This window comes from Gadus macrocephalus, chromosome 6, assembly GCF_031168955.1.
Source record: "Gadus macrocephalus chromosome 6, ASM3116895v1".
Lineage (NCBI taxonomy): Eukaryota > Metazoa > Chordata > Actinopteri > Gadiformes > Gadidae > Gadus > Gadus macrocephalus.
The window spans coordinates 20,763,079-20,787,987 of record NC_082387.1 but is presented as its reverse complement, the minus strand read 5'-3'; the positions used below and the strand labels follow the sequence as shown (position 1 = coordinate 20,787,987).

The following is a 24,909-nucleotide window of genomic DNA, read 5'->3' as shown; positions in this document are numbered from 1 at the left end:
CTCTGAACTCCTCCAGAAGAAGGTCCTCATCTCGGCTGTTGAAAGAAGCAGGCTCTGGGTCGTCTCCACTGAGACGTAAGCTCACTGCCCGTGTGGCGCTCGGAGGCGTCCCGCGGACGCACCCGAGTTTACTCTACCGGTAAACAACTTCTGGAGAGAGAGGGAGAGAGAGAGAGGAGAGGGAGGGGAGAGAGAGAGAGAGAGAGAGAGAGCGAGAGAGAGAGAGAGGGAGGGAGGGAGGGGGGGAGAGAGAGAGAGAGAGAGAGAGAGAGAGAGAGGGAGGAGGGGAGGGAGGGAGGGAGCAGAGAGACAGAGAGAGAGCATCCGTCTCCCAGGCCCATGAGGTCACTCTGCTGGTCAGAGAGATAAACATCCCTGCTGAGACCAAACAGTATCCCTTCCCTTTGGGAGATACTGCTTTCAACGTTGGTATCTCTACAGCCGCAGTGGGCTGAAGGTTAATATACCCGGGGACCAGCGGACAGCCAGACCTTGATGGCCTGGTCTTGCTTTAAAGGGCTCTAGTCTGCAGTCCCAAACCCAGCAGTGGAAACTGCCACTGAGGTCAAGGTACCTCTGCTGAGGGGAGGGTATTGCGCAAGCAAGGCAATCTTGGAGAAACGATGAAACCTGCTTCTAAACTGTAAACAACTTACTGTAGAACTGAACGAAACAGACCGGATAAGTTAATTAAGTACCACAGGACTAGAGCATACACATATCAACAAGGACTATAACATATAACAACAACCAAGAGTAGAACATATAGCAACAGCCAGGACAAGGACATATAACACTAGCCAAGACTAGAACATAACAATCAAGGACTAGAAAAATATAACAACAACCAGGACTAGAACATGTAACAACAACCAGGACTACAACATATAACACTAACCAGGACTACAACTTCTAACACCAACTAAGTAGATCAGATTTATTACCACAACAACCAGGACCCACCCTGACCCCCCATCAGGCCGGGACCGGCACGTGTTTACTTAAAGCATATTTCCCTGAGCTGGGTTTCACAATATTCCAATAAAAGATAAAATGAGTCGACTTAATACAATTATGAACCATTGCCACTCCTTACAAGTACACCATACAAACCTGTAATTCAATTCCCTTACACGTTCAACGTCATAAATTGACCCTCCGGGTTATAACCGTAAGCAGCAGACTTCACTTGAATAAAGAGTTAAAGTCAGACCGCTTTATGAGGCACAACACTTTGACAAGCCCTCAATCAAAATGAATGTAACGATATTGGTTTCATTGTATCGACGTGCTAATAATGTGTTCATAATAACGTGCTCATAACGCAAGCCTAGCGAAGTGTCAGTGACGGGCTGTCAGCCGGCGCGAGGCGCGGCGGGAACACAACAGGAGACGGGCGACGGTACTTACGACACAGCGCGAGACGAGGTGTCCGTGGTACCGCGGGAGCGGGAAGTGAGGAATGAGAAGGAAGGAGGGAACACTATTCTGCTCTCCAACTTTCTGGGTCCTATCCTTTTTCTCTGACTTAGCCTACTCACCCCCCCTCTCTCTCTCTCTCTCTCTCTCTCTCTCTCTCTCTCTCTCTCATCTCTCTCTCTCTTCTCTCTCTCTCTCTCATCTCTCTCTCTCTCTCTCTTCTCTCTCCTCTCTCTCTCTCTCTCTCTCTCTCTCTCTCTCTCTCTCTCTCTCTCTCTCTCTCTCTCTCTCTCTCTCTCTCACTGTGTCTCCCCTTCCCTCCCTCCCCTTGCAAACAGGACGTCTTTCATCTTAAGCGAGCGATTCACATTTTGAATGTTATACTGTATGGGTACGTAGGCGTCGTACGTGTGGAGGGGCGGTTGCCCGTGTGCGTGACTGAGTGCGTTTGTGCGTGTGAGTGTGTATGCTTGTGTTTGTGTTAGTGTTTGTGTTAGTGTGCGTGTGTGCGTGTGTGTGTGGTGTGTGTGTGTGTGTGTGTGTGTGTGTGTGTGGTGTGTGTGTGTGTGTGGTGTGTGTGTGTGTGTGTGTGTGTGTGTGTGTGTGTGTGTGTGTGTGTGTGTGTGTGTGTGTGTGTGTTGAGTGTGTGCGTGTGCGGTGGGGGGAGCTCATCTGGGAGAAGACTGGGTAATAGTTTCCATCCACAGCTGTTAATAATACAGATTCCCATGCAGGCGTCGTTTATCGCCCCCTACCGTTTAACAGGAACGACGAGCACGAGCAGTCCGAATCAGCAGAATTGACTGGCTAGATAAAATGGTAACAGTTGGAACGACTCCGATAAGCCATTCAAACCACTAAATCATGGGCTGATTGGTGTCGAGTTTAATTGAAGCATTAGCAAAAATACTTTGCTTGATTTAAATTGGGTAGAGTGTAGGCCTACTCCAAGTCTAGACAGTAATTTAGACATAGGTGTGTACACCACGCATACACACACACACACACACACACACACACACACACACACACACACAACACACACACACACACACACACACACACACACACACACACACACACACACACACACACACACACACACACACACACACACACACACACACACACACACACACACACACACACACACACACACACACACACACACACACACAACCCCAGCCTAGTATTCCAGGTTTCCAAAGGGAAAAAATGGAAAACCAAACCCCAAGCAGTCTGATGAAAGTGAGCCTGTACCCTGACAGTATCAGAGGGGTCTTCAGAGCAGTAGCAATAGAGACAGGATTGCACAATAAACTTTTCACCGTTATGGCGGGGAATCGGCTTGGCACAAGGTCCATATCACTCCCAAGAATGGCACTGCCCTCCAAAACCAATATTAACATCTTGGCAGTTGAGATGCTAAACCAAATGTCACATGACATCTGCATTTCATTCCCCTACACTACCAAACATGGTTACTGGGATAGGCCTACGACACAGAATCAGCAGGGGACACTACAATATGCTCACTGATGGAGAGGAGATATGCTCCTAATTCAATCCGATTTATTTTTTAATTCTGAAAAACTACCTTCTAGGTTGAATTTTTATATTTTGCTATGTGATTGTTGGCTTAGTTCAAATATCAGGCTAGACTTTCAATGTCTTACAGAAGCCTACAAGACTCCAACTCGAGGCATGAAGCGGCCTCACCGCAGTATAAGCGGTACAGAATCGCCCTCTAGTGGCTATAATGAATAATTGCATGAACAGACGGCTATTGAAGCGATTCTCTATCAAGTGGAGGCAGACAATATTGCTGTGTAAAAAACGTTTTTATAAAATAATGTCAGGTATAAAAGTAAATAAATAACAAAACATACACATTTTATAACAATACTATATACAAAAAACAAGCAATACAATAAAAACGCTGTAGGCTTTTCGCATTTTCAGATATACGTTCTTAAACAAATATAACATTTTGCCTATATACACAATGTAAATTACACATGATAGCCAATGGCCAAGGTTATCAGAATATTGTAAACATAGTTTTTTCAGCTGAGGGTTAACATTCCACAATTGCAGTTTCACAGGAGAATATTTATAACATTTGTCACAGTAAGGGTTGCCCTCCCCCCGTTACGGATATGAAGTGTGTGCTGGCGCGCGCGTGTTCGCTCGTGTGTCTCGAGCTTCGGATGGGCTGGCGGCAGAGAGGACAGGTTCCGATCTCGCAGATCACGCGGTCAGAGCACTGGAGACACAGACAGCGGTGACCACAGAGCAGAGTGGTGCTGGCCGGACACTGCATGCAGGCTACACACACCACCGCCCTCTCATAGTCTGTCAAGAGGAACAACACAGAGCAGAGTCAGTCATCCTGCAGTGAAAACAGGAATCAGGCAGAACACACTCAAACAAAATATAGATACATTAGACGGGATCAACGATGTTGCTGTTTCTCTGCCTACCGTTCTTCCTCAGGTAACACACACAGGTCTTGTCCTTCGTACACAGGTCTTCCATGCCTCCTTCCTTCTCATAGCCCTGCTGCTGGAGGGAGGAAGGAAGAGGGCAGGACCTACGGGTCCTCTGCGCCTGCTTCTTCTCAGAACCTGCAGAGAGAGCAGTCACAATAAATATCTTGTCCAGATAATAAACTGAAAGTAAGCTGAAAGAAGAACAGGCTGCACCGCATTGTCAACTCTATCAAGCACAAAAGCTCACACACTCACACACACTTACACACACGCACGCACGCACGCACGCACGCACGCACGCACGCACGCACGCACGCACGCACGCACGCACGCACGCACGCACGCAGGCAGGCAGGCAGGCAGGCACGCACGCACGCACGCACGCACGCACGCACGCACACACACACACACACACACACACACACACACACACACACACACACACACACACACACACACTCTCTAACGCACTCAATCTCACCAAGCAGGAGCACGGCGCAGGTCTGTCCGTAGACGTCCACCAGGGCCCACAGCGGCTGGCCAAGGTCCACACCCTTCGCCAGAACGTGTCTCTTGTAGATTTTCGTCTTGCAGTACACCGTCCCGCCGTGGGACACCCAGAGCTTCACCACGGAGCCCGGCTGGCAGAAGGCCCCCGGTACGACGTTGGCCCAGTGGCCCGCGATGTCTGTAAGGTCGGGGATGGCCATGGGGGCGGGGGGCAGCGCTCGGCTGCCGGGGGGCACGCTGGTGAAGCCCAGCCGCAGAGCCCCGCTCCAGTGGTCCGTCTGCTTCCTCACCTGGAGGGATACCTTCTCGCCCACGCGCACGGGCCGGGAGCTGAAGGCCAGGCCGTGGTTGAAGGTGCACTCCGTCCGGCGGGCCAGCCTCCGGCCCAGCCCCAGGCTGAGGTGGGCCCCCACAGCGGAGCCGTGGAAGGCTAGGGGCCCGAGGCAGAAGCAGCTGCAGTGGTGGCTCCTCTCCGGTGAGTCTGCAGGGGACAGGTGAAGGCCCGGGTCAACACTGAACCTGGACTGGTTTACAGGCCCGGGTCAACACTGACACTGGACTGGTTTACAGGCCCGGGTCAACACTGAACCTGGACTGGTTTACAGGCCCGGGTCAACACTGAACCTGGACTGGTTTACAGGCCCGGGTCAACACTGAACCTGGACTGGTTTACAGGCCCGGGTCAACACTGAACCTGGACTGGTTTACAGGCCCGGGTCAACACTGACACTGGACTGGTTTACAGGCCCGGGTCAACACTGAACCTGGACTGGTTTACAGGCCCGGGTCAACACTGAACCTGGACTGGTTTACAGGCCCGGGTCGACTCTGAACCTGGACTGGTTTAGAGGCCCGGGTCAACACTGACACTGGACTAGTTAACACTGCAGTTGTTTGAACTCTGCACACCGAAGACCTAACCACCCATATTCACACACACCGTACCTGGAATATCTAGGATCGACTCAAAACAAAAAAGAAACAAGGAGCCATTATACTTTGTAATGTTGTTTCAATAAAAAATATTCTTAGGAATTTGTTCTTTAAATTCCAAAGTAAAAATATATGTAGGCTTCCAGTTTGTACTCAATTCAATTTAACCTTTGGCTCGCTCCTCCACAGACTTCATGTAAGTACACCTGTTTACTAATTAAGCATGGACACAAATGACAAAATCTCTCACTTGTACTAAATGGAAAGGGAAAGAAAGACAGCCTCTGCCTCATGCTGTAATTACAATCATGTTGTTTATATAATCACCTACTAACCCTAAACATTTACATAGAATGACCCATATACCCTTAAATTAAAATCGACCACTTAATGTCATGACTGAGATTAATAGTAATGTTAATAATGGCATAACATTAACTCAAACATTACAAACATTACTATGTGCATATATACATTTATATATATTCATACTTTTGTGTCCTATACATTTTATATTTGTTCAGGGTTTTCATAAACCCAGCAATAAATATGAACAACCATGAACATAACTGAAAAGAAAATCATTGTAAAACTAAAATTCAGTTCCTAATCCACAATCAAACCCAGAAACTAGACGCTAAACTAATTAATGACTGTGAACATTGAACTGATTTGAGGACCTGAACAGACAGACTGTAAAGAAACAGAAAAAGGAGAAACAGGCGAATGATCGCCTGATCTCTGATCTGTTTCAGAGATCAGATCCTGTTTTGATCGGAGACAGACAGGCTGACTGGGTGGTTTTGTTCTACGTTTTGCGCTCCCGTCCACCTGCACGTCCGCAGGAGAAGACGGATATGAAATATCCACCACGCTCACAGTTATATGAGAACATCAGCTATTTTACAGGTTTTTAATATTTATTTTCTTCCCGAAAACATCAAATCTCAAAAAAAAAAAAAAAGAGAGGGAGAGAGAGAGAGAGAGAGAGAGAGAGAGAGAGAGAGAGAGAGAGAGAGAGAGAGAGAGAGAGAGAGAGAGAGAGAGAGAGAGAGAGAGAGAGAGAGAGAGAGAGAGAGAGAGAGAGAGAGAGTGTTTTAGTTATAAGGTGAAATAAATATAAAGTGTATATTTACCAGAGTTCACGTGAATAGGCATCTTCAGGAATCACATTTGAAGGTCCTGAAGGTCCGAAGATGAATTATGATCTGATGCCGGTTCGAATCCGTGGCAGGTTTGAATCCCGAGGCAGGTTGTCGGCGAAAGCACAACAGTGCGACCCACGTGCGAGAGGGCGGGCCGGGGCGGGACTTGGAAAAATACAGGTTCAATGGCCAGACTTTACAGACCTTAGACTTTAAACACTATGCTCCATTATTCCATGATCCTCGCACGAGTCCTCTATATTTCTTAGATTGTGTTTGTGAGTTTAATATAAATGAGATGAATGTGTGAATAATCAGATGAATAAGCCTACATGCTGTAACGATGCGCTGCAGGATTCTTCTGACGCGTCGCTTCTTGGCTTTCATTTAAAGGAAATCATGTGCCAAGTGTTGTTATACCAGATCCATGTCATGGGAGGTTATTCAGATCATGGGAAGGGATCTAGATGGGTTTTTTCCATTCACATCGTTGTGAAAAAAGAATAATTGATGGGAATGCCCTCTGCGGGATTCTTCTGACGCGTCGCTTCCTTGCTTTCATTTACAAAAAATCACGTGGCAAGTGTTGCGTTACCAGATCCATGTCCTGTGAGGTGATTCAGATAATGGGACGGGATCTAGTTGGGTTTTTTTCCATTCACATCGCTGTGAAAAAAAGTAATTGATGAAAATGCGCTCTTCAGGATTGACGCATCGCTTAAGAAAATCACGGGGCAAGTGTTGCGTTACCAGATGGATCCATGTCCTGGGAGGTGATTTAAGTCATGGGAGGTGATCTAGTTGGGTTATTCTCCCTTCTGATAGTTGTTAAAAAAAAATATATGGATATATTAGGATATTAGGAAAATATTAGGATAATGGAAAATTTCAGGACACACTACTTTAGGGTCAATAGAATACTTTAGACAATGTGTGCCAGTGAAACCACAAATTATGATGAGAAGAATAGGGACGCACACCAATTGTGAGGAGATCTGGAGGAGCTATATTTCTATTTGGTTTGAGTGACCTCATATCTTCTTCGAGTGTATGTGAAACGATATAAAATGCTTCCACGCCTATAGGCCGATAATACCTGAGTTGTAGGTCAATATTTATTCATTCAAGTGGAACATCATCCTTCAGATGCTCATGAGGAACCAGGTCAGACAGATGCGGTCCTGATCAGACAGATGCGGTCCTGATCGTGTCGTGTCAGGAGGTCCAGCGTTGAATCACCAAAGGATTACATCATCGCTCCTTTTACGATTTCCCGGGCAAAGAAAGTCCCTAAAACCCCTTGCATGTTGGCGAAATCCATTGTAGGCCTACAGCTGCTCACGACACCACTTCCTACATCTTATCGGCACAATTGCGATCTAAAACACACGATTTTATCAGGATAAAAATCGAATTTACTAGGCTGTCTCAGCAGTACCACAGATTTGTTTCTCCATGTTCTAGCCCTGTGCTGAGATTCCTCACAACACTGATTTCATTCATCTAAAATAATGACCCATGCAGGCACTTTATTTTATATTATTGAAATCATTGACAACATTTATAATGTTTTTTCATTAAACATTAAATACTAATATATTAGTAATTAGTAATATATTATCTATCTATCTATCTATCTATCTATCTATCTATCTATCTATCTATCTATCTATCTATCTATCTATCTATCTATATATATATATATATATATATATATATATATATATATATATATATATATATATAGGCCTATATATACATATATTTGTATCACTGAGGATTAAAAATAGATAAATTAATTATTTATAATCTGTCCAATGAAAAGATTAGCAGAACCTATTGAATGACCTCATCTTTTAAGCTCTAACATTATCTTATCTTACCTTATTTGATGCTATGTTCCTTTTGAGGCGGACAGAGGTCTGCGTGCGGTCTGTATCTGTGTCTGTGTGTGTGTGTGTGTGTGTATGTGTGTGTGTGTGTGTGTGTGAGTCTGCGCGTACATGTGTGTGCATCAGTGTGTGCATCAGTGTGTGTGTGTGTGTGTGTGTGTGTGTGTGTGTGTGTGTGTGTGTGTTTGTGTTTGGGTTTGTGTGTGTGTTGTGTGATCTGGTGTAAATGAGGCCCTGCCAACCGTCACCTCCGCCACACAACACTTGCTCAGCAGTGGCAGGCCATCAAAAACCCACTCGTTCCCACTCCACCTGTTCAAAACACAATCAATCTGCTGCCGCCCAATCAGGGGCCTGGCCCTGGCAGCGGGGCCAATGGAATCGCGTTAACGCTGAGGGGCGCCGACCAATCCCGGGCCGCATTCTAATGTGGCCTGGGCCTCCTATCTTTATCAAGGTGCCACTTCATTATCCAGATAGTGCTTACTTATGACTCTTGAGAGGGAGCGTGCAGGAGGAGCTGCTGTGAACCTGACCCACCGTGTGTTTCCACTGAAGGACGTAATAATGGAGTGAGGCCGGGGCGAGCCATGGCTGGGAGGATAGGTGAAGGGAACGCGTGAGAACAGGAACCCCTGCAGAGCGCTCGCCTCACTGTCTCAGCGTCCCATGCGGGCAGAACCAGGACACAGGGAGCGCTTGGTACAGAGGAGCGGCCCCTCCAAACCCCGCCGTCGTACGCACCAGAGAACCCGAGGACCGCAGCGGTGACCCGGGACCCCCCCCCAGTCCTACCCAGTGTGCCTCCCCTCACCCTCAGCGTCCTCCTCCCCGCTTTACTCCTAACTGGGACCTCACTGGGCGGCTCTGTGTGGAAGAAGCGGTTTTCCATGGATCCGAACATCCAGGGCTCTTTCCTGTTCAACAACAGCCTGACCCCGTTCCCGTCGGACCTCAAGGCGCCGGTGTGCCCGTACGCCGTGCAGAACTCCTTCTACAAGCTCGGACCGGGCCTGAGCAGCCAGCTCCCCGCCGGGACCCCGCACGGCATCAGTGACATCCTGAGCCGCTCCATGATGGCGGTGAGCTCCCCTGGCGGAGCCACCACCACCACCACCCTGCTGTCGGGGTACTCCACCATGGGGGGCTTCGCCCACCCCGCCGCCGTGGCCGGGTCGGGGATGTACTACAACCGGGACTGCGGCCCGGCGGCCTCCGTGGGGGGCTTCACCAAGCCCGCCGGGGCGGACTGCCCCATGAAGGGCCGGAGCTGCTGGGCGGAGGGCGGCTACGACTGGAGGGGGGGCCGGCAGCCCTGCAGCAACAGTGAGTCAGGGGGGCCCTATGGGGGGAGGGGATCTGGGGGGCAACGGGTCTAGATGGATAGGTAGATAAAAACGTTGTTAATCTCCTGGATGGGAAATTCCTTTGTTACAGGAAAGCAGCAGTGGAAGACATAGGAAATATTACAATGCAAAAAAAATACTAAGTAGAGCTCAGGAAAAAAAGAATAGACAATAGAGTAAATAAAAAGCCCTGGCCCAGGGCCAGTACCTCACAGTATATTATAGTGTGTAAATGCAATGTAAAAAAGAAGAAAAATGGCCCAGTGATCAAGTAAATATAAATATATCTATATTTTATACATATGCCTATAGTATGGGGCACATTGTGGTCTATTCTACAAACAGAATAGACAAAGTGTGGCTTGCTTTATTTTCTTTTATTATTAATTACTTCTTACCTTAGTGAAATGCGTTTCTGACTACAATGACAAATATTAAAAAAAATGTAATGAACGTTAATAATAAATAAATAAATAATTTCATTATATTAGGATCGTAGCTTTTTCACTGTGTCCCATAATAAAATGAAGTAATTAATATAGTGTTATTTTATAACTACTTTATATCATGTTGTACTTTATAAATAATAATATTTGATATAATTATCTAAAATATAATATTTGTATCAAACTGTTTGTAACAATTAAGTAAATGTGACCTTTTAAACGGGAACATTAGAAGGTTTCATATTTAATAAAGGTTGTAACCTTCCTCCTCTTTAAATGAATGCATGCAACAAAAAAAAACGGTGTTGTAATTGCAACCGTATTATTATTCCCAGAAAATAAGTACAATAACAAAACATTTTGTTTGTCAATTTCACCAGGAATAATTAAATATTTCTGATTCTGTATTTGTAACCAAATAGAAAATTCTCTTCAAATTATTATTAGTACAGGTTTTTAGTTGGTGGCTAACTTAAAATTATTATATCAGTTCAATACTTTTTTGTAATTAGTATAATTTTATTTAGACTATCTCTTAACTATCCCTATCTCCTGTTTCTAAAAAGTAGCACTTTACGCAGTTTGCTTATTAGATGAACCGGGCTCACATAATTCTTGCATTTCCCGGACTGTATCTTCACGGTTGATGCACTAATTGTGAATCACTCCAAATAAAGTGCAAACGAGATAAAGGTCCCGTCATTAAAACGGTTCCTGTTCATCCCGTTTCAGACAACGTGACTCTTGGAGAAATGGCCGCCAGAAAGAAACACACACGGCCCACGTTCAGCGGCCATCAGATCTTTGCCCTGGAGAAGACCTTCGAGCAGACCAAGTACCTTGCGGGGCCCGAGAGGGCCCGGCTGGCCTACTCCCTTGGCATGACCGAGTCCCAAGTCAAGGTAGACGTGCTCGCTGTATCCGTTGGCTCCCCGCTGACCTGCTCTGACGTCCTTTATGATCTATTATCGCTAACAAGTTGGAAGTGGAATTCCATAGCCATACAATATGAGAAAATGATTGATAGATCAATTGAAAGATCTATTGGTTATAATTATTCTCATGGCATATGAATTCGATTCGCATAGCTCATGGGACTAAGGCAGTGAAACAGGCAGGGTGTATTAGATTAACGCTGGGCGTAAAACACAAAGGAAGTACTAGAAAGCACGGTTCACATAATTGGAAAAGGTCAAAAAAAATAAGCAGTGAAGTTGAAGTGAGACGGATATGACAGCTGAACCCTCAACACAGGTGTTGGTTCTTAACCCAGGTATCTAGAGACAGGTGGCGGTTACAAACACAGGTGAAGGTTCTAAAGATAGGTTGTTGGTTCAGTGATCAGAGATGTGGGTTCCAGACAGAGGTGTGGGTTCTAAATATAGGTGTTGGTTCTAAATACAAGTCAGAGTTCTAAACACAGGTGTGGATTCTAAACACGGGTCAGGGTTCTAAATACCGTTGTGGGTTCCCATCACAGGTGTGGTTCCAGAACCGGCGCACCAAATGGAGGAAGAAGAGCGCGTCGGAGCCCAGCTCCACGCAGGCCTGCGGGGGGCTGGGGGCGGGCGAGGCCTCAGAGAACGAGGTGGAGGACGAGGAGTACAACAGACCGCTGGACCCCGACTCGGACGACGAGAAGATACGACTGCTGCTGCGCAAACACCGCAGGGCCTTCTCCGTGCTGCGGCTCGGACCCCACCATGTCTGACACACGCACACACACACATGTACTGCAACTACACACACACGCTCGCTCTCACACACACACACACAAGCATACATGCTCATACACACACACGTATAAGCATACACGCACACACACACACACGTACACACACACACACGTACCCACGCACACACAGACACGCTCGCGCACCCACATACAGACGGGCACCCACGCACACACAAACACACACACACACACACACACACACACACACACACACACACACACACACACACACACACACACAGAGACACACACACACACACAGACACACACAAAAGGGCACTAACACACACTCACACACGCTCATAAACGCGCTTACACACACATGCACACACAGACACAAGCACGCACACACATGCACAAACATTCACATACACACACAACCACACCACCACACACTCCCATGCGCACACAGGCACACAACCACACACACACACACACACACACACACACACACACACACACACACACACACACACACACACACACACACACACACACACACACACACAGACACTCCCAGCAGACATGCATGTTGCTATAAAGGGGAAGGTCAAATATTTCAAACAGTTAAAGCTATCAGTAATCAATGGGGAAAGAAGCATGTTCATACAGACCGTTTGGGTTAAAACAAACGGGACACCTGGTTGGGGTTTGGTACGGAGCTTGAATAAAGGTGGGGGGATTAGATAAATGATGCTTCCATTATACCTTCAAATGACAATAAAGAATACCTATTTTGTAAAAAGAAGAAAAATTATAATAACAAAGAGAAACCAGTTCAACATCCGCATGGAGCTTTTCATTCTCGAGAGGGGCGCTGAGCTCAACGTATTGAAACATGTTCATTCATGTCGACGTTTCCTGTTTTGTCTGGATCTATTTAAAGTATCTTGAAACCTAAGGTCTTACTGAGAACTCAAACAGGCATAGTAATGTGTTTGGCTACAAATAAAGACTTCTTCAACAATGAAAGTGTTTTTCATAGCTCCACGCAAGATCACAAACACCAACATATCAGACCTATTTGTTTCCAAAACATTTGTTATTGTATCAAAACATCAGCAAATAATTGTCCAATTGCTAACAGATATTATTATAATTGATACAATTATTGTAAAAGCGACAAACACAGTCCGGAAGAGCTTTATCACCATAAATCCCCGGAGACGTGTGGGAAACGTTTATCAGTGCAGCCGCAGATAAGAAAAGGTGTAGCTCTCGTCACAACACACACACAGGTTGGCTTCTTTCAAAAGGTGTCGTGATGGCCAAGCAGCGATCTGATTCATGGGTTTCAAAAGTCAAACAACGCTGAGAGAGTCAGGAAACAACAGGACATTTCAGCTGTTTGGTGGAAATAGCTTAATAATAATGAACTAATCCACAGTATTGTGGACCAAGGCATTTTCTATTAGACACTTATTGAACTGATAATATAGGCCTACTATGATGCTCAACATCTAAGATGGCTACAAACGGTAGCAGTAAAAGATTATAAATGTAATGAACACTGGTGTTACTTGTGCGATTTGTATTTGTTAAAACCAACCAAAATACAAGTAAAGATTTGTTCCTAATATATAAAGAAGAAGAAGGCCAACAGACAGGATTGACGATTCCAGTTGAGTGACAGTTATTATGAATCGAGAGAGAGGGAAAATGACTCAATCCCTAATTGAAAGATGCAGGAGAAGGTCAAAGGTCAGATCACATGTCATTTACAAGCGTGCCGCGGCTGTGAGATGATCGCCTCGGCAACCCACTCTAACATAAAATCAATGGCAGCGGCGTGGCACGGTCGAACCCGGAGCCCCCAGCCTGTCCCCGCTGGAAGGTTCAATGGACTGTCATTACCGAGCAGATGGTGTAGTGGTGGTGGTGGTGGTGCAGCACCACATCAGCACCACCACCACTACAACCACAGCAGTAGTGGTAGTAACTACTACTAGCGGTCGTAACCGGTGGTGGTGCAGCAGTAGTGGGGGTGGTGGTGGTGGTGCAGCAGCAGTAGAGGTGATGTGATTGGACTTGGGAAAAGGATTCTTCCTTGTTTGCCTGCATGTGATATTGTCCAAGGGCCTGGATAAGATTCACATTGTCCTTGAAGTAGCGGTTTATGAGAGGCTCCACAAATGTTGCATTCCTGGACACAACGCAGTCTATTTTTAAGTTATGGGATTCTTTTTCTCTATCAGAGAACCTCACCCCCGTTTGTGCTTCAAATGAATGCATGGAATGGTCATGTTTTTACTTTTATCTTTGTTCAAGAATTCAGCAGAAATGTGGATTTGTTCCATTGCCCTTTTGGCAATGCCGCTGTAACCATATGTGAAGGTTATCCTGCTGGCCTTTAACTTGTTTAAACTATTCAGACAACATTATCCCCAACAACACCTAAATAGATGGCCTAGTCCTTAGTGAGGGGAATGGGTTATCTCTTCAATTGCAGCTTGATGATACTCTCTGTGACCTGATTGACTACATTCATCCAGGGACTGATGGTCAATGACTCAGTGGACGGCGTTTATGATAAATCAGTTGAGTCCTACTGTCCTGAAAGTGAAACTACAAACATTCCAGGAATTCCCAGGTGTATAATGGTTCTTCCTTGTCTCCAAGACAAGACTACTAGATGTGCCGTACATGGAAGGTTTTCAAAGAATGTACGTATTCTGCGGCACTCATTCTGCAGACATTCAATCGATCAGGTCTGTCTGGTTTCTATTGATTAAGGTCGCAATGTGCGAGACTCAAAACACAAATAACAGTGTTCTGTCCAATCATTCTGGCTGTAAAGCGGTGTGAAGCAATCCAGCATAGCCTAGTGGTGAGAATCAAAACAGAATAGCCTAGCGATGGTGTGGGAGGGAGCGTTTTGGGCGTGGCAAAAGTATGATTCTTGGAAACGGAGAGGAACAGGCTGGCCAGCTTTGTTATTTGTAGAATGTATCAGTTATAGGATGTGATTTTGTTGATGAGATTATTTAAATCAATATTGACCAGCATTGACTACAGAAATGTCAAGTATATTGCAAGCTAGGGGCGCTAGTTGAAATGTCACGCATTGCACATTTAAATCCATCTCTCTTGATGTGAGATTTGCAAAAAACATTTAAAATAAAGACATACAGGGTACCAACTTTTGTACACAATTTATTATCATGATTGTTATTATTTACAAACAAGGGAGATTGTAGTGTTCATTTTTGCATATGGATTTTGAAACAGAATACAGAAGCGAATAGTCCGATGCACCTAGTGCTGGTGTAGGCCTTCTGTTAAAGCCGGGAGCACGGAGCGTCAGAACGGATGGAGCTTGAATACATCACTGAAGGTCTGTGACGGGCAAACAGCCCTCAACCTCCTGACTCAAAACATTGTTTGTCTAAACAGGAAGGAGGGCGTCATCCCAGTGTATCATCAACATTCATCAAACCTTCAGTCAAAATATATATTATCTAAAATAGTATTTTAGCAGTCTTTGAAATACTAAATATAAAACCAGATCAAATCTTTTAAAACATGGCCAAAGACTGAAGTGTGAAGGCATTACATGAACCAAACCTAACATCGAGCCGGTAGTTTGTTAGACCTCGGTGTGTCGTTCAGTGCTGCCATGGCGCGGGCAGACGCCCCCCCCCAGACACTTTTTACATTACGTCTCCCAGAGCGCCTTCCCCTGGTAGGAGACGCTTGGGGACCAGAGACACAGTGTTCCTGGGTTGATACACTGTCTGGCCGCCAGTCAACTACCCTGAGTAGAACGTCTTCAGTGATGGGTGAGAACCATAAACATGCAGCAGCAAAAGAGGACATGGCTGTCAGCACATTCTTTCAGAATAAAAGCACTTGGTTAGAACAATAGATAAAGGAGACATCGGACTAAAACACACTCACCAAACAAGGCTACGACTATGATCGTGTACCCGTACCACCTTTTCAGTTGTTGAACTTTTTTAACAGCGGGTCATTTGAGGTGGAATTACACGGTACTTTCAGCAGATCTCTAAGTGTCCCAGCTATACTATGTTTAGGTAATTGTTAATCACAGTTAACATCTCAGATTGACCTAAAATAGACCTAGTTCTATTTTCACATCAGCCTCCAACGACCGCCACACCAACCAATTAAAACAATAAATAAACAAGCTAAAACCAGACAAAGACAATTCAAACAAACAAACAACCATCTGTGGGCGCATGTCAGTGCAACCTTAATGAAACACACAATCAATAATGTTAGACATCACAGAATGTTGTTGGTTTGGTTAATGGGAGTGTTTGTGTGTGGATCTGTCTGTGTGTGTGCATCTGCGTGCACTTCCTTGTGTGTATGTGTGGTGCACAGGTTTGCACGTGAGAGATCCTTCATTGAAATGTATCCTCCCACCCATGTGCAGCAGAGCAAGAAGTAACAGATAAACGCCTACATATTTCCTGTGTCACCCCCTAACCCTGTGTTCCTGAGCCAAAGCAGCACAAAGCCGTGCTCTGCAGACAGAGGCAGGAGCAACAGAAGGACACATACAGTCAGACCATTCATGGAATCCAAGGCGATCTCTGAATAAAGGCCCCGAATTAGAAGTCTGTCTATGCGTACGTGCATGTATGTATGTATGCATGTACTGTATGTATTGTGGCAGACGCCGGGGAGGAGTGAGGGGAGTGGTAGGTCTGGCACCCGGCTGGCTCCACCCCCAAGCCATATATGGACTTCCTCCCTCTAACGAGGCAAGCCTGGGGATCGTTAAGCAGGGGTGCTTGGGCTTAAGAGGGCGAGCAAACAGTCGTGTAGGGAAAGGAAGGCTAAGGGGAGGAAGGCGAGCGAAGCTAGGGCTAGCAAAGGACCGGCGGGATCTGTGTGATCGCCTGGAAGCACGGAACGCCCTGAGAGAGAGAGACAGGTGGGAAGTGTTGGACGGACTGGAGCATAAAGGAGGTGGATGACCCTTTTCCAACCCTGGTTTGATTTACTCTGTAAATAAACCATTTACCCATTGGAACTGCTCTCTGTGTTGTGTTTTGTCCATTCAACCTGGTAGCGTGGAAACCCCACACCCACTGGCCCGCTACAGTGTGTGTGTGCGTGTGCGTGTGTGTGTGTGTATGTGACCAGGTGGAAAAGACACCATGCAAGATACAGTGTTGAGGTAAAGACAGACAGACGGACGGCTAGGGGAGAGGGTTTGGGGGACAAGGTGAAGACAGACAGGTGAGGGTTTGGAGGGTGCAGGCGGTCGGGGGTCCACAGCAGTCCGGTCTGCGTTTCTCCCCCCCCCCCCCCCAGCAAGACGTGGCCCCGAGCAGACTGCTGGGCTGGTGACTCCTCCCCCGCGGGCCTGCGGGGACATAACGGAGGGGGGGGGGGGGGGGGGGTGAAGATGGATCCTGGGAGAAGGGCGACTCCATATAGCACTGACTCTACGACAGACAGCAGGACTGAAACAGGCAGTGCAGCAATGGTTCCGATGGCTGTCATTGCCTCGGACCCTTGGAGACAGGGAGTGGAAGAAGACTGATGACCTTGTAACGGAGGCTTCAGGCTCCCTGGGGGGCCGCCCCACACACGGCTCGGTAAATATTATGGCCGATCATGTCGACCCTCGATGTGTTTAAATACTCACTGGGAACAGGGACATTGCATATACACGTGTGGATAAGGTTAAGCATAATATCAGGAATTTATATTTGACTTGAATGCATCGCAGATTATGAATACAGAATCGAGGTGAACTCTGAACAAGTGAGTCTTGAGTCCTTTTGCAGAAGCTGGCCCTGACATTGGCAGTGACTTCGTTCCACCGCTGCGCTGCCGAAACCGAAGAGTTGCTAGTGGGGGCAGCCTGGCGGTGAGCATCCGATAGACATAGATCAGGTTAAAGGGCCGGAATACACAGGCTACAAAGGGTTATGGGTGTCTGGTGAGCTCTTCATCTTGGTTCATGTGGCCCCAGCCTGGCCGACGGCCCCCTGGGGAGAAGGGGGGCCGTGAGCTGGGGCCAGACTGCTGTGATCACTCTCCCTGAGCTGAACTGAGCCATGGAGCAATCATGACACACACACACACACACACCTCAGCTCACCATTTAAAGGGGTGCGGGTCAGAAGCAGTTTGTCTTCAGGGAGAAGAAAAGGAAAACAGGCTGGAATAGAAAAGAAGAAACAACATTGAACTATATCATATCTTTATTACTTTTACCTTTATTTATACAGCTACTTCAACTTGTGCATGGCTACAAGGCAAACACTTCATTTAATCAAACCTTTAAATTAAGCAATGAGCGAGCAAACATTCTCTGAGATTGACGGCACATTAATAGTATTTTACAACGGCTACGAGCCAATCAGAATCAAGGGCCGAAACAATTTGTTTCATTATGTTTGATAAGAACACCCTACCTTATGATCGCCCATGCAGATGTTAGGACCCAGGGTGTTGTAGACCACGCCCATGTCCCCTTCATCATCGCTCTGCAACAAACAAATGTACATCTGCTGTCAAACTGTCATATGACGTGTTTGTGTGTGTGTACATACGTGTGTGTATGTATATGTGTGTGTGTGCGTGTTTGCATGCATGCATGGGTACATATGTATGTATGTGCAGACATGTTAGGGGTGCAACGGTACACTGAATTCACGGTACGGTATGAGTTCGGTACAATGAAGGGAAAAGAAAAAACAAAAATGCAGAAGGCAATTACAATGTCTCAGGTTGTACCACTAGTGTCATAGAGTCTCTCCCCAGAGCTAGCTGCAACAGCCTGAACTGTGTAATCTAAGATGTAAACAGTAAACAATAAGTACCCCAAATCATCTCCAGACTCCATCCGTAACTTGCCATCAAAATAAGACAATCAGTTATAAAACGGAAAATGCAGTCTTATTTATGAAAGTGCAAAGTACTTAGAATAATAACAAAACAGCCACTTAGGCTAGAGCCAGTCCCACAATGAGCTTTCCACAAACGTGTTGTTTTTTACAGGCGGGTCAAATAATATAATATTATACATAGATATCATTATCATATAATGTATATTATCACGGCCAAAAGCTGTGTGCGCTTCCAGATGATATTAGGAATCTCAAACGCCTGCGTGGGTTCTCCGACGTCTCTGGTTCTTCCAATTCCACATCAATCTGAAGTAGACTGAACCGCGACATGGAGGAGAAAGGGATTGTTGCCCTCGATTGTCTCCCGGAAGCGCCGAGGCGGTGGTGCCTCGGAAGCGGGCAGCGGGGCTCCGGCGGGAGACAATCACAGGCAACAATCCCTTTCTCCACCATGTCGCGGTTCATGTACTCCAAGGAGTAAATGCCAAAGTTCCTTTCCCCCAATTCCTTCTCAACCATGGCTGAGATAACCCCCATTATGAATCTCGTTGTGCAAATACCAGAGACATCAGAGAACCCGACGTGTTATGCGCCATAACACCAACAGCAGAACGGCTATCCAAATAAGAAGTGTACAAGACTTGCGTTACAACACTGCTATCTCTGACTGACTCACTCACTCGACCTGACAAAAAACTGTAGCACTAGCCAGAAGGCGTAGCTCGGCTACCTAGAGGTCCATGCTACCTAGGCACCAATCAGGGCTGCAGTTTAGTTGCCCCTGAAGAACTCGCGTATCTTACATTAGTTCCGCATTACATTGATTAATTCACACGCCAGTTTTATTTAATTTTATACATTGTATTCTCTGTGTAAATCCATGCACCGAACCTGGACGTCCGTACAGATTTGGTTCAATACAAAAACATGTATCGTAACACCCCTAATACATGTGTGTGCATATTATGTGTTTGCATATGTGTGTGCATGTAGATATTATGTATGTATGTGTGTGTGCGTGTCAGACTGACCCTGTGGAGGAGGCGCTGGGCCGCGGGGGACAGGAGGACGCGGTCGCACCAGGCGGGGCAGCGGGTCGTCATGTACTGGGTGGGCTCAGAGTAGTCCTCACTGTAGGGGTAACTAGAGAGAGAGAGAGAGAGAGAGAGAGAGAGAGAGAGAGAGAGAGAGAGAGAGAGAGAGAGAGAGAGAGAGAGAGAGATGGCGTTGATTAAGGCAGTGGGTTTTAGTGAACTGCATTAAGCTCAATGTGTGATGTGATCAGAAGCTTAAAGTTTGTTTACCTTGGGGGAAATAGGATTTCCTCTTCCCTGATGACATCATGAAAGGCTGCGACCTCTTTATCATATTTAAGGAGCTGTAGTTAGGACAATTATTGAATATTTATAAAAGCGATTATATATTTATAACTGAATTATCCAAAAGTTTGATGCACGGTTGATATTTTATAAGAGTTCAAAGAAAAAAAAAAACACAATAACTTTATAACTCTACACATAGTGGCAGGTGTAGTGAAACATGACCTAAAGCCTCAGGTGGCATTTTGGTTTTAATCTTCGACACTGGATCCCGATCCAGATAGTTGCCGGGCAACCAGCTGTGTTGTGTTGTCTTGGAGCCTGGGAGGTGGGATGAGGCAGCTAGTTGCAGGTGAAAGGTCAGGCCAGTGAACTCACCGCCTGGCCGTTGTCCTGCCTGAAGACGCTCTGGTGGAGGTAGTCAAACAGCTTGGTCTCGATGTGCAGCACCACCTGGGGACACAACACAGCTTTCTCCACCTGCTGCAGTAACAACCACACTCCTTCGTCGAACAGGAGCAATAGTGAACCAGAACACACGTCCAGAGAACAGAGCCCATGTTTACACTAATGAACCAGAACACCAGGGAACAGAGCCCATGTTTACACTAATGAACCAGAACACCAGGGAACAGAGCCCATGTTTACACTAATGAAACAGAACACCAGGGAACAGAGACCATGTTTACACTAGTAAACCAGAACACCAGCCAGGGAACAGAGCCTACACTAAAAACGAAAACTTAAAATTGTTGGTCTCATTATGATTTCTGAGTAAAATGAATATAAAACATTAAGTATTCATGTCAACTGTGCAATGTTATTGCACAGTCCTACCAACAATGTTGAGTTTTGGGTCAAGAGTTGGGCTCACTGTAGTATCTTTGTTAGCAAGAAACACGGGTTTAAGTCAGACTCTGTCTGAGGCTGGGCCAACTACGGTGCACATGCGCCACCGTTACCGAGACTTGCATGTCCGTTGGTTGGGTGTGCGGTGCGCTGTGTGTTGTTGGTGTGTGTTAAATAAAGGCAGCTCTCGGGGTCGTGCGGTCACCGTTTAACCTGGGCTCCCGTCTCGTTCTTCCCGCACTGCTCGCCACAATGTGTTTGAATGTATTTGACCATAATGACAATCTCGTTTTCCACTTTGGTTTGCTGCATTTAGACAGCGATTCTCTGCTTTCGAACTAGCTACATGTTGCTTGTTCTATTGCTGTCTGGCATTCAGAAATGTAAAATGGAAGTTTCCAATTATTACTTGAATAATGTGAACTTAAAACTTGTTTTGTATTCTTTGAAAATGCAATTTTAAATGTTATTAACCTTAATTTGAAATATTAAGTTAACAACCCATTTTTTTTTTGGAGTTTTGTAAAATATAAAAATCTTAGTTGGTATAACTAACTTTCAAGTTTGTCTAAAGAAGAATGTAATTATACAAACAAAATAATATTAGTTGATGGAACTTTTTTAAAACTCAAGATCTTTTGTTGGGCTCAACACTCAAAAATGTATTGCAGTAAGTTGCCTTGCAATTTTGAGTTTTCTCAACTTTTAGTTTTTTACAGTGTATGTTTACGCGCAGGGGGGGGGGGGGGGTCCTGGTCGTCATGGCTACCTTATGATCGTTGTCCTTCTCCTCCCAGATGATCTTTTCCACCTCGTTGCTGCCGTCCTTGGTCACGGTCTGCACGTCCGTGGCTGTGGAGAGGTCCTGCTCACGTGCAGAACATGCAGACACACAACCCGCACAAGACACGCACAAACATGCAAACACACACACACACACACAGATCCATGGGTAAGAACAAGGTTCTTACCAGGTGTTTGTGGGGGGGGGGGAAATAGTACCCACCTGAACCAGGCTCAGCGCGTCAAGGCGGAAGTTAAAGTCTCCGAAGAGGAAGAAGGGCAGAGTAGAACCCGCGCTGTGGGATATCCTGGAGGAAGACACCACGTTGGCTTCTGTTGTCTACCGTGTTTCAGCTCTTACGATGACTCGAGCGATGATAAGGACAGGGACAGCTCATCGTTGTAATTAGCGTTATATTGTTAATTGTTAATCCACATATCGACACAGCATTTTAAATATCATGTCAAAAATGAATACTGCAAATATATCTGTTGTTGCAAGTATTTGTACAAACGTGTGCACAGGTAGGCGTCAGGTCGACTGTGGGCATTGGGGTTCAAACCAGAAGCTTTGGGCAGAGTCAAACCCCTGTCCACTGGACCACCAGCTCTCTGTACAACTTCGCTAATGCCAGCGACTATCTATTGACCTGGTCCTCAGATTGTACTTGGGTTACTCTGACGTGACTGCCCTCCTCTCCACAGACTGCGTGCACAGCGGTTGTGATGCTAACCTGTCGATGACATAGCGGAGGGCTGTCCTGCGGTTGTCAGAGTAGACGGAGGGGCTGGAGTTGCAGGCGATTAGGTTGGAGGCGTCGTGGAACAGGTGGACGTTGACCAGGTCCAGACCTCTGTTGATAAAACGGCCAATGTACACATGGTGACGTGACCGACGTGTGTGCATAGATAAAAATACACCTCACTTCCTCCCCTCATACACATGTAAACACACACAGACACACCTTGACATACATAAACTGCAATCGCACAAATCCACGCATAGTCTCATAGTGTGTGTGTATGTGTGTGTGTGTGTGTGTGTGTGTGTGTCGCCGTGGCGATGTGGGGCATGCTGGGTAGTGACTACGGAGCTTATCGCTGAGGTGCTCCTGAAGCAAAGCCAGTCCACAAAAAAAAAACACATTAGTCTTGTGTGTGCAGCTTTCAGCCCCTTTCTCTCAGTGTCACCAAAAGACAATTAATGGGTCTTTAAGCGACGAGCTCCGTCCGTGAAACAACCCCCGCTTGAAGACACTGAGCAAATAGCAACAACGCACTGGCAAAACACAAGCGCTGTTTGCTGAAGCGGCCTTAGTTCCCGTCCCTACAGCAACTGTGTGTGAGCGGCTAAACCTCCGAACAAAAACGTAGGAGCTCTAATCCACGTTCATTGTTGTGTGGACCGTTGAGCTTTGGCTGGGTATAAACTTACAGACACAATGACCTGGGTTTGGTTTTCACATCCTTTCTGCAGTCATTTGGAATTGCTCCGACTTTAAGTCAGCTTGGATACGAATGCTTGAATCTGAACCGACGTCGTTTTGAATTACGATTTGAATTACGCAGCATCTAGGGGAGGAATGTTTTGGAGCTCCTCATTTGGGTGGAGGGGATGAAGAGACCCAACCCACTAGACCAGGGGGAGAGTCTTCCTCCTGTGGGGATGAGCAGCAGAAGGCAGGAAGCTACGTACTGGTTGTGTATGAGCCAGCGAGTCCTCATGAATCCCTTCCTCGACCACTTGAACTGCGAGGGACACACAGACACACACCGATTAAAGGAACACACAAAACAGCAGGGAGCATAATGCTGGTGATTATTGATTCCTCCACATCATTTGTCCCATCTCCCTGTCAGCGCAGAGTGGACCTCCTCCACTCCCCCCCCCCCCCCCCCCAACATTCACCATTCACCATTCAAATGCATCCCCCTGCAGCCATGCAGATGCATACTCACATCAGGCCAGAAGTTCTTGGGGAACTTCTCCTTCTCCACCGTGGCTACACCGTCCAGGGAGCCCACAAACTTGCTCTGGCCCGACACCACCTTGAAATCCTTCACTGATAGAGGCCCGGAGAGACCGTACAGAGAGACAGAGACAGAGAGATACAGAAAGACACAGAGAGGGAGCAGTATGGAGAAACACAGAGAGACAAAGAGGAAGACACACAGAGAGACACAGAGGAAGACAGAGAGAGAGAGATAGAGAGAGACAGGAAGACAGAGAGAGACAAAAAGACAGAGAGAGACGTACAGAGACACACAGAGAGAGAGACAGGCAGAACACGATAGAGAGGGGATTAAGAGATACAGAGAAAATGAGAGAGGGAATGGAGAGAGAGAGAGACAGATAGTTATAGAGGGGAGAAGAGAGATGTAGAGAGGGAGATAGAGAGGAACCTGAGTGAGTGAGTGAGTGAGAGAGAGAGAGAGAGAGAGGGAAAAAATAGAATAGGAAGTACAGAAAGAGAAAAGAGAAAGGGAGAGGAAAGAGTTGAAGAGAGACATAGGGAGAGAGAGAGAGAGCCACACTCACAAATAGATAGAGAGAGAGAGACAGAGATAGAGTGAGTGAAAGAGTGAGTGAGAGAGAGAGAGAGAGTCATGAAGGGTAAAGAGTGGGAAAACATGCAAACAGCAATCAATAAACTGGTGTTAACCTCATCAGAGCGGCGTACAGCAGCCCAGGATCTATAAGCCGCCATTAGAGGGAGGCTATGGGGAGAGAGGCTCCGGCGGACAGGGAGAGAGAGGGAGAGCCTGCCAGGGCCTGGGATGTTTATGGTCCTTCCATGAGGTCTTCCAAAGGGGCTTTCTCAACCCCTAACGTGACCGGACTGTGCAACAGGGAAGAGAGGAGCTGCTGCCTCCCCCCCAACCCCACACACACACACGACTGGCAATCATTTCAATTTCTATAGAATATGCTCCCCTGAGTGGAATATGTGTAATTATATGCAGGGAAGGTGTGTCTGTTCCTCTCTGAATTAGAATGATGATCTTGGATTCACGAGGGAGGGACACTTTGCTTGATTTATCATTTCCTCTCTAGTAAGAAAAATACAAATACAAATACAGCAGCAATATAAATAATAATCACCATAATAATACTGATAATACACATCACAATTATCATTATCATATTATTAAAATATTATTATCTAAAAGGTCAAATAAGTCACCGTTTTTATTAGATTGTGGTCA

At 46.2% G+C, this 24,909-nt stretch overlaps 3 protein-coding genes across 4 annotated transcripts in view; 1 reads left to right on the top strand and 2 right to left on the bottom strand.

Annotated features, from left to right (window-relative positions):
* Positions 1-3,241: 3,241 nt before the first annotated feature.
* On the bottom strand, positions 3,242-6,845 carry LOC132459987 (E3 ubiquitin-protein ligase NEURL3). The gene is made up of 4 exons (XM_060054926.1): positions 6,491-6,845; positions 4,393-4,902; positions 3,903-4,046; positions 3,242-3,774 (listed from the first exon to the last, which is right to left on the bottom strand). The coding sequence occupies exons 1-4, from the start codon at positions 6,510-6,512 to the stop codon at positions 3,545-3,547; spliced, it is 906 nt and encodes a 301-aa protein (XP_059910909.1). The 5' UTR covers positions 6,513-6,845; the 3' UTR covers positions 3,242-3,544.
* Positions 6,135-12,444, top strand: nkx6.3 (NK6 homeobox 3). Of its 2 annotated transcripts, XM_060054928.1 has the most exons (4): positions 6,135-6,263; positions 8,950-9,717; positions 10,916-11,085; positions 11,664-12,444. In XM_060054928.1, exons 2-4 carry the CDS (start codon positions 9,282-9,284, stop codon positions 11,892-11,894), a joined length of 837 nt encoding a protein of 278 aa, XP_059910911.1. In that variant the 5' UTR covers positions 6,135-6,263; positions 8,950-9,281; the 3' UTR covers positions 11,895-12,444. The 2 variants fall into 2 exon arrangements, with proteins under 2 accessions (XP_059910911.1, XP_059910910.1); XM_060054927.1 differs by lacking the exon at positions 6,135-6,263 and having other exon boundaries at positions 8,308-9,717.
* A 2,614-nt stretch (positions 12,445-15,058) lies between these two features.
* inpp5l (inositol polyphosphate-5-phosphatase L) overlaps positions 15,059-24,909 on the bottom strand; it is a 14,191-nt gene continuing 4,340 nt past the window's right edge. Inside the window, exons 2-12 of the mRNA XM_060053502.1 lie at positions 23,662-23,760; positions 23,399-23,451; positions 22,437-22,556; positions 21,926-22,010; positions 21,689-21,784; positions 20,449-20,523; positions 20,056-20,129; positions 19,783-19,894; positions 18,317-18,388; positions 18,001-18,060; positions 15,059-17,256 (exon numbers count right to left, since the gene is read on the bottom strand). Coding sequence (XP_059909485.1) covers positions 18,019-18,060; positions 18,317-18,388; positions 19,783-19,894; positions 20,056-20,129; positions 20,449-20,523; positions 21,689-21,784; positions 21,926-22,010; positions 22,437-22,556; positions 23,399-23,451; positions 23,662-23,760 — 828 coding nt within the window. The 3' untranslated portion in view covers positions 15,059-17,256; positions 18,001-18,018. The remainder of the gene's footprint in view (positions 17,257-18,000; positions 18,061-18,316; positions 18,389-19,782; positions 19,895-20,055; positions 20,130-20,448; positions 20,524-21,688; positions 21,785-21,925; positions 22,011-22,436; positions 22,557-23,398; positions 23,452-23,661; positions 23,761-24,909) is intronic.

Coding starts and splice junctions, on each gene's coding strand:
- nkx6.3 (XM_060054928.1), top strand. CDS start 9,282: ATGGATCCGAACATCCAGGGCTCTTTCCTGTTCAACAACAGCCTGACC. Junction 9,718..10,915: donor CCGGCAGCCCTGCAGCAACA/GTGAGTCAGGGG, acceptor ATCCCGTTTCAG/ACAACGTGACTCTTGGAGAA. Junction 11,086..11,663: donor TGACCGAGTCCCAAGTCAAG/GTAGACGTGCTC, acceptor TTCCCATCACAG/GTGTGGTTCCAGAACCGGCG.
- LOC132459987 (XM_060054926.1), bottom strand. CDS start 6,512: ATGCCTATTCACGTGAACTCTG. Junction 4,903..6,490: donor GCCTATTCACGTGAACTCTG/GTAAATATACAC, acceptor TGTCCCCTGCAG/ACTCACCGGAGAGGAGCCAC. Junction 4,047..4,392: donor CTGCGCCGTGCTCCTGCTTG/GTGAGATTGAGT, acceptor CTCTCTCTGCAG/GTTCTGAGAAGAAGCAGGCG.